General features: G+C 39.8%; 1 protein-coding gene across 1 annotated transcript in view; it reads right to left on the bottom strand.

Moving 5' to 3' along the window:
* Positions 1–17,006, bottom strand: part of dcc (DCC netrin 1 receptor) — a 1,174,821-nt gene that overhangs the window by 73,095 nt on the left and 1,084,720 nt on the right. The window contains 1 exon segment of the mRNA XM_055661435.1: positions 14,231–14,302. Coding sequence (XP_055517410.1) covers positions 14,231–14,302 — 72 coding nt within the window.

Raw genomic sequence — 17,006 nt, 5'->3', positions numbered from 1 at the left:
AATAAAGTATTCCATTCCATTCTATTCTATTGCAGCCTCTGCCTACAGCTCAGACCTACTAGTCCTAGTCCTGACAACATCGTCGTAAATCTTCTCTGTATCCTTTCCAGCTTGACAACATCTTTCCTGTAACAGAACTGTTGCAGAACTGATGCCCAGAACTGAACAGCAGGTATTGAGGGTGGTTGTTCTGTGACACCAGAACTAACTGTTGAGCCTAACTCAATGAAACACCAGTGAAGGGAGGTGCCCACTTGATCACCCCAATTATATACTTGCATCTACACAATCAGTTTTTTTTAATGAGCTTGTTAACATGTAGATAGCTATTTATTGCATATGTAATTGGTCATTGTCCTTAGCATAAAAGTTGGTATATTCAGTTTAGATAGTACTTTGGCTTTGTTTTCTTAGTTGAGTGCTTATCCTGGTGTTATAGCACAATTAAAACATGCCTCTTTTCAGTTCAACTGGCATTCTTCTTTAACCATCTATTCTATGAATGTAAAGTGGCATTGTTTAGTCATAGAACTATTATTATATTTATGTTCATTATTATACATATGTGGATGCTACTTTGCAAGAAATGTATAAAGTCAATTGGCATGCAAAGCTATATATCTCATAATGGTCATAAACACACTGATTACTGTCATTCTTCTGTTCTAATAATTTATCCTTCACCTTCATTATGTCATGGCATATTTATCTCTTATAACTTCCAGCTAAAGCCATGAATAATAATTTGGATGCTCTAGTGAAGGCCTAGTGATTCCTTGGAGATAATGGCAGTCGTGAATTCTAGAAGTAAACACGGAATGAGCAAGCATATTTCCATTTTCATCAAATTTCTATCATAGTCCAAATTCCAGGGCACTTTTTTATCTTCATTGATATTTAACTTTCAAAAGATATTTTCTTCACAATCTACAGTTATAAAAGTATGTTTATACACACCTCATTCGTGTGAAACCTCTATGATAAAAATAGCATGTGTCTTATCGTATGTGTATTGTACTCAAGTCTTGGACATGAATTCAAATGGTCTAAAACCAGGGAACCTTAGAGCCACTTGCATTGGCAGAGGAAGAGAGGCTGATGTGGATTTAGTAACATAGAAACATAGAAACATAGAAAGTAGGTGCGAGAGCAGACCACCAGGTCCATCGAGCCCGCACCGCCATTCGCTCATGGCTGAACACTAAACAGACACACTTACCCACAAACAGTAGACACAAGACACAGAACACAAGACACTACCCTCCCCTTTATACCGCTATCACCCCTCTCCACCCCAAGAACCTCGTGATCTTAAGTAGAGAGAAAGAAGACAGCAGGTTCCCAGAAGCATTCCTCAGCAATCTCAAATTTGGACAAGTAATATTTCTTGTTGGCCATCTTGTCGCTAATACCGGCACAAGCACAGCATATTTATATTTTGAGAGGTTGGCCACACTGTTCTAAAACTCATGGTAAAAAACCCATTTGTTAGGTGAATTGCATTAGACTAGTATGTCAAATGTATAACCATATAACCATATAACACAATGTGTTTTTTTGTTTGGTAATGCTGAAAAACCAATAAAGTGCCAATTCGCAGCCATATAGTTAAGGAGTCTTTGGGGGAAGAGTGATCATACTATAGTGGCGTGAATGGTAGATTGGAAAAATATATATATTTAAAAAGGTGTTACAGCCAACAAGCAATGCCTAAAATTTTAAGAAATTAATACTCACACCAAATAAATATTCCCTCAAGTGACAAAATTCTGATGGCAAAATGTCCAATCTTGGTGAACAAGAGAATTTAAGGATAGTGTTAGATCAAGATAAATAGCATGTAATGTTGTCAAATAGGATTAAGAGTACTAAACTTGAGGATTGCAAAACCTTCAGAATTCAGAAAAAATGGACAAAGCCATTGGCAAGGAAAGGGGAGGCAGGATACGAGGGTGATGTCGCAGGAACCACAAATATATGCTATAAAAGCTTTGATAGATTTGCAAAAAAGGAAAGTAGCAGAAATCCACTGGTCCCTTTTAGACTGAATTAGGAGAAATTAAATGGGGGAATAAACAAAAATGGAATTTTGTGTCTGTCTTCACAGATGACACAATAAACTTCACAGACATTGTGCACAAGAGCAGATGGCGTGTGAATGAGACACTGAAAGAAACGGAGATTTTTGTAAACTAGTAGATTAGATGTGGTATATTTGATTTTCAGAAGGACTTTAATAGGGCATAGCACAATATATTGTTCAAAATAGATCTAATGCGATTGGGGATAACTATGTGGTATATTCTTGTGATGGGCCAGCTAATTAATCCTATAATTAGGCTGACCCAAACCTCTCTTGAATTCAGAACACCAAGGTGATTCAATTTGAACATAAATAAATTGTTATGGGGTTTGACAAGAATATGCACAGATAATGTTTCCTCTGTTTGGGGTGTCTCAATTGTACTGCCTTAATTGCAGCTAAATTCACTGTTCATCGCCAAATATTCCCTTCCCCTGATATTACTAAACTTCAACAACTGGTGAAATGCTTGTTTATTACTTTCATAACCACAGGTCTGGCTTCTTCATAGAGTTTCAACACAAATAATCACCAAATCATGAACACTTCCTTCAGGCACATCCAATTGTGGACTAGTCTGCCTACCTTTTGCTTCAGTCACTTGGCATATGATATCATCATTTTTTGAAATCACCCAGTTATATCACTTCCTCGCGTCCAGTCCTACACACTACCCTTTAGCCTGCAATAGTCTGATACTCATTTTTGTTCTGCATCTCCAGATTTGAGCACTATCCGTGATAAAGCCTTCAGCCATCCTGACACTGCCCACTGAATATCTTCCCTCATCTCATCACTGCTGCAGTGCTCTGTGCTTTCAAAATCTTAACAACCGTGCTGTAACCGAGCAAAATAAGCCTGTTATTGAAAGCATTGTCACACCAGGAAGGGTCATATCGTTTCCTTTGCTCTTTCAATAAACATAACTGAGGAAAGTATTTGGTCTTAAATTGTATTTACTGTATATGTTCATCCTGTTTCCCATCTAGGCTTGATGATCCTGTTCATGTTAAATCTACATACCCTGTTATTCCCCTATATTCATATCATTTTAAATGTGTTTATAAGTACACATGATTCAATTAGGCAAAACACAGTCAATGTGCATCTGCAAGACAATTTTCAATATAATTAGTATCATAAAATTGGATGTTTTTGTTTCTCCATTGCACTGGAGGAAATTAAGGTTTATTTTCCCATCACGTAGATTATCCACTGGAACCAACTCATCCCAGCAAGGTCTGGGACAAGATTTGCTAAGTGAGTCTCTGCTTGAACTAAAGAGATAGAATTGAATCTGCAAACATCCAAAAGAAAATGTGTCCTTCACAGGTTACTGCTGATCAAGCCAATATTTCAGCAATGGAACACATTTGAATTCCATAAGGGTATACTGCAGATTCTTACCCATTAACTGTTTTATATTCCGCAGCGATACATTGTGTAATAATACTGGAACACCCAGATCAAAGGAACCCATTTATGCAGTCTCTGCATGGTCATCTTTATGTGTAGGAAGGAACTGCAGATGCTGGTTTGCACCGAAGATAGGCACAAAATAGTAGAGGAACTCAACGAGACAGGCAGCATATCTGGAGAGAAGGAATCGGTGACGTTTTGGATCGAGACTCTTTCCAGACTGAGTCATCTTTAATCTGGATCCAGCTTTGATGCTCTTCTGGTGGTCATTGTGGCCTGGAGTTTATTGATATGGTTGCAACCACTTTTATCGCTTCTCAGTATCACCCATTCTAACACTTTTTTAATGGTCAAGAAAGGACCTAGAATCTCCTGACCTGACAGGAACTTTAAATTGATGTAAATCTGCTTAAACAATCCAGCAAATCCCAGAACCATTTCAGGTTTTAACTCAGCTACACACCATTCATGTACAACACATCAGGTACAGCATGGTTTGGGTCTGCAACAATGGAGAAACTTTTCAACTTTTAAGCTGATTTATACCAGTGCTAGAAGATCCATCAAATGAAAAAGAAAACAAGGGCAGACCTCAATGAGGTGAACTTAAAAATGCTCAAACATTATGAAGCGATAATTGTGAATTCTTGGTGCCTAAAACTCAGTTTTTCACATTGCAAGATGTAGATGCAAAAGCACGCCTGGAGGACACCCACTTTGGAGAACCTGGCCTGGTTACGTGGATAGAGAATTGTTCTCAGATGGAGTTTGATAAATGGATGAGACAGGCAGAGGAGTCCTGGGCACTGTACAATTAGGTGGGTAATGTAATACTTCTCAAAATGCACATACATCTGGGTGTCATTTACCTGGAAATCCTGCCTTAATATGTCGAGAAAAACTAGCTTCTATCCATCTATCAGAATGTTCCAGAAAATGTTTAGTTTAGGAATGAACTGCAGATGCTGATTTAAACTGAAGAAGGACAAAAAAATGAGCTGAAATAACTCAGCGGGACAGGCAGCATCTCTGGAGAGAAGGAATGAGTAATGTCCAGACCTCCAGAGATGCTCCCTGTCCCACTGAGTTACTCTGGCATTTTGTGTCTATCTGCAGTAGTTTTGTTTAGTTTAGTTGAATGGAAACCACAAAACAGTATAGCTTAAAAGTTTAGTTGAGAGATAGTTGACTTTAGAGATACAGCATGGAAACAAGCCCTTTGGCCCATCAAGTCCATGCTGTGATCACCCGCACACTAGTTCTATATTATCCCACCTTTTCATCCTACACACTAGGGACAATTAACAGAAGCCAATTAACCTACATACCTGCATGCCTTTGGAATATGGGAGAGAACCAGAGAAAACCCTGGTTCCCCAGGAAGAACTTGCAGACTCTGCACAGACAGCACTCGTAGTCAGGATCAAACCAGGATCTTTGGTGCTGTGGGGCAGCAGCTCTATTGCTGCATTACTATGCTGCCTTTTTAATAATTTAGCAGTTTCACAATTGAAGGGAAATGCATCAGGTTCAGTGCAATGGTATTTACTTTTACCGCTGGCCAAGTTTCAAATCACATTCCAGAGATGACACAGGGCAGCACAGTGGTGCCGTGGTAGAGTTGCTGCCTAATGCCCCTGCCCCATTTTGGAAACCTGAACGGAAACCTCTGGAGACTTTGCTTCCCACCCAAGGTTTCCGTGCAGTTCCCGGAGGTTGCAGGTGGTTGCCGGAGGTTGCAGGTAGTGGAAGAAGGAAGGGACTGACAAAAACCTCCGGGAACCTCCGGGAACCTCCGGGAACCGCACGGAAACCTTGGGTGGGGCGCAAAGTCTCCAGAGGTTTCCGTTCAGGTTTCCTAAGTGGGACAGGGGCATTAGGTTAATTGGCTGCTGTAACTTGCCCCGAGTATGCAGGATGTGAAACTGGAATGACATAGAACTACTGTACTAGTGGACTAGTTTCTTTGCGGTTTCTCTAAACTAAACTGAACTGAACTAAGTTGTATGTTCTCGCAGTAGGTTGTCCTGCACTGGTCAAACATTTATAGGTTAACCAACATTAGGAAAGATTATTCAGCAGTTTCCTTCAAATCTGTTGGAACTTGGGGGCTGTGTGTTTAGTTTAGTTTAGAGATACAGCATGAAAACAGGCCCTTCAGCCACTGAGTCAACGCTGACCATTCATCATACTAGTTCTATGTTATCCCATTTTCTCATCTACTCCAGACACGCACTAGGGGCAATTTCAGAGGCCAATAAACCTGCAATTTGTGTACAAAATGCACACATGGGATTCCTCATCCCCTATGTTACAACAGTGACTACACTTCAAAAATAATTTCCTATGAGGATGTTTACTGTTGAGGGTAAACATCAGCATATGTTGATATTTGCTGATATCTTATATATCAAGGATATTTTACGAGTATAATTCTTACATTCGAACAATTGCACGATCCAATAAAGGTATCCGAAATGTGGGTGTATAAGTCAGCATATGTTGCTTTATTTTCTATATACTGTTTCTAACAATTGCACGGGGCTACAAATCAAATTCCCAATCTGCATTCCTGCCATAGGAAATTTGTGCCAGAAACACGGCCATATCAAATCCTTCTGATGATTATTGTGAAGAATGTTTTGACATAGATTATCAATGTTTCTGAAGATATTGCCCATGTGAATTTAAATATCAGCCTTGAATTTTACATATATCCATGCAGTCCTGGAGAAGCTTATGACAGGGCATACTTTGAGAATATGATGGGATTTCATCTTTGTAACCAGTCAAAATAAAACACAGAATAATAAAATAAATGAAAATGCAATTATGGAACCTCAAGAGTTTACATTACAGCTGTGGACCTTGCTGTCATTATTAGCTACTATGCTACATCTATAATTTCATTTATCTTCCATCCCACATATTTATCATGCTATATCCCTATTATGCCATTCATTTATCATTTTATCCTGCATATATTCTATCTGTCACACAATCTAATCCTGCTCCTGGCATTTTTGCCTTTCTTAAACCTGTTAGTAAAATTCACAACACCACACTAAAAACATCCTATTTTACTTGTTTTTAATGCCATTTTAAAAATGTAAATTCCAGATCCTTAATTTCAAATGGTCACAGCACGAGTAATTGTCATATTACTATCTTGAAATGAAAAGATTTTCAATAAATGGAATGTGCAATTTGTACACATCTGGAATGTGCAATTTGTAACTATCACTGCTCTAAGAGCCAAGGACTCGGAGATGATGTGGGAATAAGATATGAATAAGTACATTCAAGAGCAGCTCGTGGGGATGAAAATAATCAGCACATTGGGGACTTGTCATTTACCTCAAAATAGTTTTGGTCAGACAGTTCCAAACCTAAGATTGCGCAAAGGAAACAACTGAAATGATTAATTCTTGTTCCAAAGAGGCACTATCAAATTGCATACACTTTCTCCCAAACATGCTAAAACTGTGCTAAAGGATTGCAGCTGATTACTAATTCTAATCTCTTGGTAAGAGTAGAGAGATAACTGATGGAACGGACATAGTCTTCTAACAGTTGGAAAATGAACAGTTACCACATGAAGCATATTGAATTGGCAACTAAGTAAAATTAGGCATCGTCAGTGGAGCATGCCTGAATTAACTTGTATGGTAGTTTATTCTTTGATACAATTCATTCTTGACTGAGGCTACCACATTAGTAAAGAATAATGGGCATTTTTACATTCTGGACTTCTGCCCACTACTAGTTCCCATTTCACTTGAGACTCTCGAAAATAACAGAGAGACAGGAGCTTAATTCCGTCAGTTTGCTGGATTAAAATCCATGCACTGGAAGTGAAAGGCAAGTGAGGTCTGAACCTCTGAGTACTATTCAAGTGCAAAATTTATATTAAGAGACTTGACATAAAACATTAAATCCAGAAGGAATAAAAGTCATATTTAGTTGGCATAACAACAAATCCAGATTATCACTTTAAAACTGTGAAACAGCTAAAGCTTTTACACTTCCAATCAAACTCCAATTGTGCTTTTATAATGAACTGTAAACAAAAATCAATCATTACTTAATATTAATGACTTATTTTCTAGCTGTCATGCCAACATGTTCTTTTGAAGTTGGGGGTGTGAAAGAAAAGCCAGCTCTAAGCAAGTAACAGATCAGGGGAGAATGCTGTGGAACAAATGTGAAATATCGCTTTACGCTGTATTGGGGAAATTGGAGTTTGCAGACGATAGTCTTTATTATTTCAAAAATTTTCATTCACCTTAGGTTCTAACTTAGAAAGTTGTTGCAAAGAAGGGGTAAGGTATTATTGCCTTAATTGGCCAGGGCATCGAGTATAATGGTCAGGAAATCACGTTGCAACTTTATGGATCTTTGGTTTGGCCACATTTTGAGTGTTGTGTGCAATCTTATTTTAATCTTCCAGAATGGCAGCGATACCTTCCACTGCTAAAACGTTAAGCTCTGAAATTCCAATCTCTAAGCATCTTTATCTATCCCGCTCTTTCATACTTTATTCCTTATACATTACTCAATATTGTGATCCTATATCCCAAATTCTTCTCAATGATGCCGGTGTGATAAGTGATAGAGCACATGATAGTGCTCCTATGAAGCACCCTGCTAGTTTTTGCTCCACTAAAGTTTCTCTATAATGTCTCTTTGTTGTGGTTTGAATTGGTGGTGTATTGGAAGCATCTGAAGATTGGTTTCAAAGATAGAAATTGGACCGTACCACAAGTACATAGAACATAGGCTATTACAACACAAGAACAGGCACTTTGGCCCACAATACATGTGCTGAACATGATGCCCAGGCCAAGTCTTATCTACCACCCATAATCCATATTCCTCCCTTCCCTGCATACCCATCTGCCTTTCCAAAAGTCTATTAAATGCCACTGTCATATCTGCCTCGGCTACCACTCCCAGCAATGCGTTCTAGACACCCACCATGAAGTGACCCCGCACATCTCCATTCCACTTTGCCCCTCTCATCTTAAAACTGGTCCCTCTGGTATTTGACTTTTCCATCCTGCGAAAAAGGTTCTGTCTATCCACCCTATTTATGCCTCCCATAATTTTATATCCTTTTATCAACATACTCCCACAATCTCTGGCGTTCCAGAGACAACAAACTAAGTCTGTCAAACCACTCCCTGTAGTTAATACCCCCTAATCAAGGCATAATTCTGGTAAACCTCCTCTGCATGTTTTCCAAAGCCTTCCTGTAATGGGATGAGCAGTACCACATGCAATACTCCAAGTGTGGCCCAACCAAAGCCCTATAGAGCTGCATCCTGACTTCCTAACTCTTATATTCAATGCCCCCACAGCATTGAAAGCAAGCATCTCACAGGTCAGCTGAAGACTTACCCAACCATAATTGGTCCCAGTATAGCCACCCGAGCTCCTATCCAACAAAGTTGTAGTTAGACTTACTCCAAATTTAGTGCTTTCCTGCCTGAACACTTGTGATTACTATCACCAAATGTTCTTAGTTTTGGTTAGTTTAGTTTATTGTCACGTGTATCGATGTGCTATGAAAAGCTTTTGCCAGCGGAAAGACAATACATTAATACAATCGAGCCATTCACAGTGTGTAGATACATGGTAAGGGAATAGTGTTTAAGCCAAAGAAAATCCAGTAAAGTCCAATTAAAGATTGTCCGGTAGTACCTCAGGACTCTGGTTGTGGTAGGATGATTCAGTTGCCTGATAACAGCTGGGAAGAAACTGTCCCTGAATCTGGAGGTCAGCATTTTCAACCTTCTATACCTTTTGCCCAATGGGAGAGGGGAGAAGAGAGAGTGGCCAGGGTGTGACTCGTCCTTGATTATGCTGCAGGCCTTGCCGAAGCAGCGAGAGGTATAAATGGAGTCAATGGAAGAGAGGTTGGTTTGTGTGATGGTCTGGGCTGAATCCACGTTTGCTGCAGTTTCTTGCGGTCTTGGATGGGGCTTTCCCCAAACCAAGCTCTTCCACTGAAACAACAGTCACCTGCCCAGGCTCATTTCCCAACATAAGGTTCAGAATGTTCCCTTCTCCGGTTGGATTATCAACATACTGTTTCAAGAATGACTCTTGAATATTAACCCACAAATTCTGCTTCGTCAAAGCCTTTGGCACTCAGCAAGTCCCAGTCAATATTGGGGAAGTTGAAGTCACCCATTAAGACAACCCTGGTGTTTTGGCATCTTTCGGTAATCTATCTAAAAATCTGTTCCTCTATCTCCCGCTTGCTATTAGGTGGCTATAGTACAATTGATGTGGGTGTGAGGGAGGGGGGGAACTATAGTGCAATATTTGAAGTAATTAAATACATGACTAGAACATAGGGTTCAAGGTGATAAGGATTATATGAGCAACAACTCCCGTTATTATATGAGCAACAACTTAGTGGAATGACCAACAAAAATATCGGAGATGCTTGTGATAGAGGATCTACCCTTGCAGAATTATGGGGACTTTGTATAAGGAGGACAGGCATACATTCTTAATTCAATGGGACAATTTGCAAGCTTGTCTAGTTTTAAAGATTGATTAGACTTCATCGAAACTGAACCAGAACTAATGCTCCTGCAGGGAAAATAAATAGAGATTGGAGCTTTTAAAACTAGACCAACTGGGCGATAGATCTTACACTATTTAGGAGAGGGAGGCAATGTGAACTCGTGAAGAATAGAAAATCTTTATTCAGCAGATATAGTTCAGGTATGAAAGTTGGAACGGCTGCAGCAGTGTTTGATTATTTCCAGCTTGGAAAATGTGGTGATATATTTTGCTGGAAAGAATGAGGAAAGAAAATGCCACTGAAATAATACGTTTAAAGGAGATAGAGTAACGGGAGACATGCGATCATTTATGCATTATTTATGAAGACGGTTAATAAACCACTTAATAGCACGGCATCCTGCAATCAATTAATGGCAAGGAGGAAATATATAACATGTTCTTAATGTTAGCCATGTGGATATTCAGTGATGGAAGATTCAGGGTTGGATAAAGAAAAGAAAGTAGCTTATGGTTGGTTTTGAGAACTGGAAACAGGAGCAGCTTGGCAGGAGTATAGGGAGTACAAGGGTTCTTATGAAAGAAATGAGGAAGGTGATGAGGGGGAGCAAAACATCACCAATGGACAAGATTAAGGAAAATCACATAGAATTTTCAACAACATTACGGGAAAGAGGGTAACTGGGGGCCAAGGTGGCGACTTGGCCCCTGGAGACAAATGATATTCTATCGTCTTGTCAATATTCACAAAGGAGAAGGAAGTTGTGTTGGAAATTGTAGAGAGGTGGATATTGCAACTATTATTGCAAATTATATTGGCAAATAAATGGTAGGTATTAGATGTAAAAGAAAGATGCAAAGTTCTGGAGTTACTCAGCAGGTAAAAAACACACTGGATAGCCACCAAGTGGTCTCAGGAGTGGAAGGCAACCTCATCTCCCTTACACAGCTACATCTCTTCACCAGATACAATCTGGCCAGGGTCTGACCTCCCCAGAGAAGCATGGGTGAAGCTCCACTTGAGATCAAATTATTGCTTTGGTTTATGTTTCATTTGCAAGAAGAAGAAGAGCAGGCAATAAGCATGTTCGGCATAAGCACAGTGGATTAAAGAGGCTGCTCCCTGTGCTGTATATGTTCCATCTCTGGAGATAAACGATGGGTGACGTTTCCAATTAGGACCCTTCTTCAGACTGACAGGGTCCCAGACCTAAATGTCACCCATCCTTTTTCTCCAGAGATGCTGCCTGACCCACTGAGTTACTCCAGAACTTTGTGTCTGTCTTTGATATAAACCTGCATCTGCAGTTCTTTTGTGAAAACATTCTAGGTATTCGATGTCCTGGCAAGTTCTAAGGTTATTGGGGCAGCAAGGCAGGAGATTACTGGGGTTCTGACAGAGGCTTTTAAATTTTTACAGGACGCAAGTTAGGAGCCAGCGGATCAAAAGTCCAAAGTGGTTCCTTTGAAGGGCTGTGAGGATAAGTCAAGTAATCACAGTTTGCTGATTCTCACGTCAGTGGTAGGAAAATTATTGAAAAATATCATGAAAGTCTGGATAAATCCTTACTTGAAGTGCAGAGATTGAACAAAAGCATACTTTTGTTAAAAAGGAGATCCTGTCTGAATAATTTTGATTTTCCTAAAAGAAAAATAACTGTGTTGATGGTAGTGTAGGTAGAACTACAAGGACTTCAATAAATGAGAGCCTATTTCCCTGGGTGAAGAAAATTCCAACAATAGAGGACATACCTGTAAGATGAGAAGGGGAAAGTTTAATGGAGATGGGGGTGGGGGGGGAGGGAAAGTGTTTTTATACAGGGAGTATTGGGGGCTGGGAACGCATTGTCATGGGTGATGGTGAAGGTATATACTATAGTGGTGTTTAAGAGGCTGTTAGATTGGCGCATAGAAGTGCAGGGAATGGAGGGATATGGATCATGTAGAGTCAGATGAGTTCAGTTTAACATGGCATCATGTCCGGCATAAGCATTGTGGATTAAAGAAGCTGTTCCCTGTGCTGTATATGTTCCATGTTATTTGACTGTGTCCCACATGAGTAATTGGTGAATTTGGTATATTCGATCTAAACCAGCATCTGCAGTCCCTTCCTACATATTAGCTCTGAAAGTGGGTTGGCAAGAGAAGGCAGAGGGTGAGTTTTTGTTTTCACTGACAGGGTGATTGAAATTTGGAATGCACCGCCAAAGTGTGTATTGAAAGCAGTTACTCTCACAATATTTGAGAAGTAGTTAGGGAAAAAAATGGTTTAATATAGATAGATACCTGATGGCTGGCACAGAAACATGGGTTTGAGGGCCTCTTTTGATACTGTATAATTCTCTGATCCTAACATGCATTTTATATGGATTATCATCCCAGAATGCAAGTGTGATGCTGATGCTTGATTAGAGTGCAGAACTGGAGGCAACTTGCAAACAAGCTGTTTGTTTCATCTACAAACTTTGTGTAGGGCAGAAAAAGTATAGAGTAGTAAATCATTGAAAGGTTCATAGCAGCAGAGTAGTGCAGGTGCTCGAGCTGCTGCTTCACAACTCCAGCAACCTGGGTTCAATCCTGACCTCCAGTGCTAACAGTGTGGAGTTTGCAATTTCTCTCTGTGTCTCATTAGGCTTCACTCAGGGTTTCTGGTTTCCTCCCACATCCCAAAGACCCACGGGCTGGTAGGTTAAATGGCCACTGCCATTTGATCTCAATAAAGGTGAATCGTAGTATCAGGTAGTGAATTTATGGAGAATGAAATGGGACTAGTGTTGAATAACTGTAAATGGGCAATGTGCGGACTCAGAGATCACATTTCATGCTGTGGCTTTTCATGGCAAGGTTGGGTTAAATTTGACAGTCACAGTGGTGTTAACAGATTCTCAAAGGTCATTCAGAAAGTGGTTTCAGAATAAGTCCTCAGGAATATTAGTTCAAAATTTTAAAAGTGCCTTTTTCGCAAATCGATTTTAACCTAAATGATGGTAATTCAGTTACCATCATTGATTTTTTTTTCTTTACAATTTGATCTGAAGGTCTAGAGGTGATTTATTCAGCTGCAATGTAAAACCTAAAGGATTTCTTAAATGGCCAAAAGTGCTCTTTGCAGCATGTAATAACATCAATTATACCCAAGCATGAAAAGCCATTGAATAAAATGTTGACTAGGATAGAATGTCAGAGCTGGTGTTTGGCAATGTGTTTTTAATGTTAAACGTTATTCTAAAATCCCCAATTATGGATATAATTTCAGTGTGTGCTGATCGCGCTGTTCTATTGGCACAAAGGTTAAATGGGTCGGAGGCATTCCAGTGCATAGAGTCATAGTCACAGTGGCTCTTCGGCCCAACTTGCCCACACCAGCCAACATGTCCCAGCTTCACGAGTCCCACCTGCCTGCGTTTGATCCATTACCTACAAACCTGTCCGATCCATGCACCTGTCTAAGTTTCTTAAACATTGGGATAGTCCCTGCCTTAACCACCTCCTCTGGCAGCTTGTTCCATACAGCCACCACACTTTGGGTGAAAAAGTTTCCCCTCAGATTCTTATTAAATCTTTTCAACTTCACCTTAAACCTATGTTCTCTGGTCCTTGATTCACCGACTCTTGGCAAGAGACTCAGTGCATCTACCCGATCTACTCCTCTCATGATTTTGTACACCTTTATATGATCACCCCTCATCCTCATGTGCTCCAGGGAATAGAGTCCCAGCCTACTCAACCTCTCCCTATAGCTCAGACCCTCTACTCCAGGCAACATCCTCGTAAATCATCTCTGTATCCTTTCCAGCTTGACAACATCTTTCCTATAACATGGTGCTCAGAATTGAACACAACACTCTAAATACGGTCTCACCAACGTTTTATACAATTGCAACATAACCTCCGAACTTCTATACTCAAAACAGGGTGACCGAAATTGGGCTATATTTTAATTCCTTGGACCGGTGGGGAATAAATCATTTCTATTCTATTGCTGGATGTGAACATGGAATGGGAACAGAATTGGTCTCTGTGTGAGAATTTCTATCACAAAACAGTTTATCAATATTCATTGATTAGGTCCCAATCTGGAAAGCAAAAATAACAGAAGGCTTCCACAACTCATGGAACCAATCCTACAGCATTTTTATAAAGAGAGAGAATACAAAGCAAGGTTGTTTTGGTTGGATTTTACAAACTCACCATTTAAGCTGCTCCTGTCAATTAAGTTGGTATCTGCTGGCCAAAATGATCCTTCTCCATGTATACTCCTTCCTGCAGAGCAAAGAAAATACATCACAGCTTCCAAATGGAGGTAGCTATCGGCAACATGACAACAAGTAACAAGAAAGTCTCTAGTATCATATTGATCAACAACAAAAAAATTGGAGGTGAGTAAAAGGAGATGCAGGATCCTGGCCAACAAACAAAACTATGTATGTTATGTGAGTTATTCCAATTAAAGGAGCATTCCAACACTGGTCTTTCAACCTTTGATACGAGCCCAAATCTAAATAAGTAGCATGAATCCTGAAGACCTTTCACATAAATGACTTCAATCTGGGCAATAGGTTTAGAGATAGAATAATTGTCAACTGTAAGGAAAGGTATTAAGGCTTGTATGTACAGGAATTCATCCTGAGCTGTACAACTCTATGCACTGTATATTATTGGTAGTGCGATTGAACCTTTCAAAATTCTGTTGAATTTCTAGGTCAATAATTATTCTGTGTTAAACATCAGATATGTTCTTGAAGTATATTCATAATTTAACAAAATATCTCTCAGATTCTATTTACTCCTGTCTTGGGTTAGATTATAGTTAATACTAGAGTGTTGAAGGTGAGATGTCTTACTGTACATGGGAGAGAATATTCCAAATGTTAGAAAGGATTTCCAATATTCACCAAATCCAGTGGAATTGTAAAAATGGTCCTTTTCAATCTAATTCACATAAACCAGCAATAAATTGTTCTGCAAAGCATGGTACACGGTGGCACAGCTGTAGAGATGCATCCTTAAAGCACCAGAGACTGGGTTGGATCCTAACTACGGGTGCTGTCTGTACGTAGTTTGTACGTTCTCCCTGTGACCGCGTGGCTTTTCTCTGGATGCTCTGGTTTCCTCCTACACTCTAAAGACGTACAGGTTTGTAGGTTAATTGACTTTGTAAGATTTAAAAGATTGTAACTTGTCCCGAGTGCACTATCGTACACAAGTAGGATCGCTGGGATCACAAGTATGAGGATTTCCGCACTGGATCTCTAAACTAAACTAAACTAAACAAAACATTATTTGACCTTTCTTAATTCATATATTAGTCTCCTATCGCTGAGAGAGTGTCAAGGGAAGGGAAGTGATTTTCGATTGCCCAAATTAATGTCACCCGATGCCTTTAGATCAGGTGGACATTTTCATATTATCAAGATTTGAGCACATTTACTGAATGACAACCAAATCACTTTGATGGTCAACATACCCAGTTGTGTCAGGAATTATTGAGAAGAATTATTCTGACAGTTGTTCTGTTGTGTACATTCTGCATGCCTGACCTTATCAACTGCTTGATGAATTGTTCTACTCAAAGATTTTCTTAAGCTTTTATTTTCTCTTTCTACATACATTCATACTTATACATGATTATATTAGTTCTGCACTTGCTCAAAATGTAAGGTGTCTCCATATAAATGGATGTACAACATTACACATGCTTAATTGCTCACATCCACAGGAATTCAATGAGCCAGGCAGTATGAGTGGAGGGAAACAGACAGAAACTATTTTGGAGTGCTGGAGTAACTCAGCGGGTCAGGCAGCATCTCTGGAGAACATGGGCAGGTGATGCTTTGGGACAGCACCCTTCTTCAGACAGAATGAGGTGGGATGGGGGGGGGGGGGGGGGGGGGGGGGTGCAGGGGGTAAAAACAGCTAGGAGAGAGGAGAGGTGTAAGAAAGATTGGCAGGTAATTGGTGGACACAGGTGAGGGGGTGGGGGTTGATAGGCAAATAGTTGGAACAATGGCCAGAGATTAATACAGAAGGTGTGAGACAGTCAGGTTGAAGAGTTGCAAATTGTGAAGCCAGATGGAGGAATGTGGGAGGAGGAGGAGGAGGAGGGGGTGGGGAGAAATATGTGCAAGTCCTGGGGGAGAAAGGGGGGGAGGGAAATGGGGGGGGGGGGATTGTTAGAAGTGAGCTAAAATTGATTTCAATGTTCATACTGTTGGGTTGTGATAGACCCAAGCAAAATATGAGGTGGTGTTCCTCCAGTTTGCATGTGACCTCACTCTTTCAGGTCAGGATCCTTCCAAAATGATTTACTTTGGTGCTTTTTACCCATTTGTCACCCTTACTCTGTGTCAAATACACATTTCTTTTCTTTTCTTATCTGCTTTCCTCTATTTATTGCCAGCTCTTTTTTTTCTTATGAGTTTCTCTTCCATGAAAGGAAAGGGAGTGGAATAGTGAAGGAAGTGGAATTCGCCCATATAGTTGCAGTGAAAAACAAAATTCAATAGATTTAATGGTCTGTTGTGTTGTATTTTCAATGATTCTTGTTTTCACTTTGCAGGTTTCTCTTTATTTTCCTCTTGCATGTCTCCCACTCTTCAACTCTGACAAATATCACTTCATTCAATGTCTCAATTGGTATTTTAGAAAGTTTGCTGAGTTGGCAAATGGACAAAAACTTGTGCTGACAAAAGGGGAATCATATCATGCTCTGCAAAGAGCTAAATCTGCTGTGAGTTGTGAAAAAGGCTGAGACCGCACTAACTATTCCCCACTTCAAAAATTATCTGTGGTTCATTTACCAAATTGTTCAGCTTCACGGCAATGCCTTTCAAACACAAAATGAGAATTCAATAAACAGAAGCACAAAACAATCAGGGGTTTCAAAAGGTAATTAAGATAGGAACTTCAGGCTTAATAGTGTGTGGGGGTATAAAGAGAGAGTGAGGGAATTAAATTGACTGAAGCA

Source organism: Leucoraja erinacea, chromosome 1 (genome assembly GCF_028641065.1).
Source record: "Leucoraja erinacea ecotype New England chromosome 1, Leri_hhj_1, whole genome shotgun sequence".
In the NCBI taxonomy this organism is placed as follows: domain Eukaryota; kingdom Metazoa; phylum Chordata; class Chondrichthyes; order Rajiformes; family Rajidae; genus Leucoraja; species Leucoraja erinaceus.
Note: the sequence above shows the minus strand (reverse complement) of the source record. Positions and strands in the feature narration are given on the sequence as shown.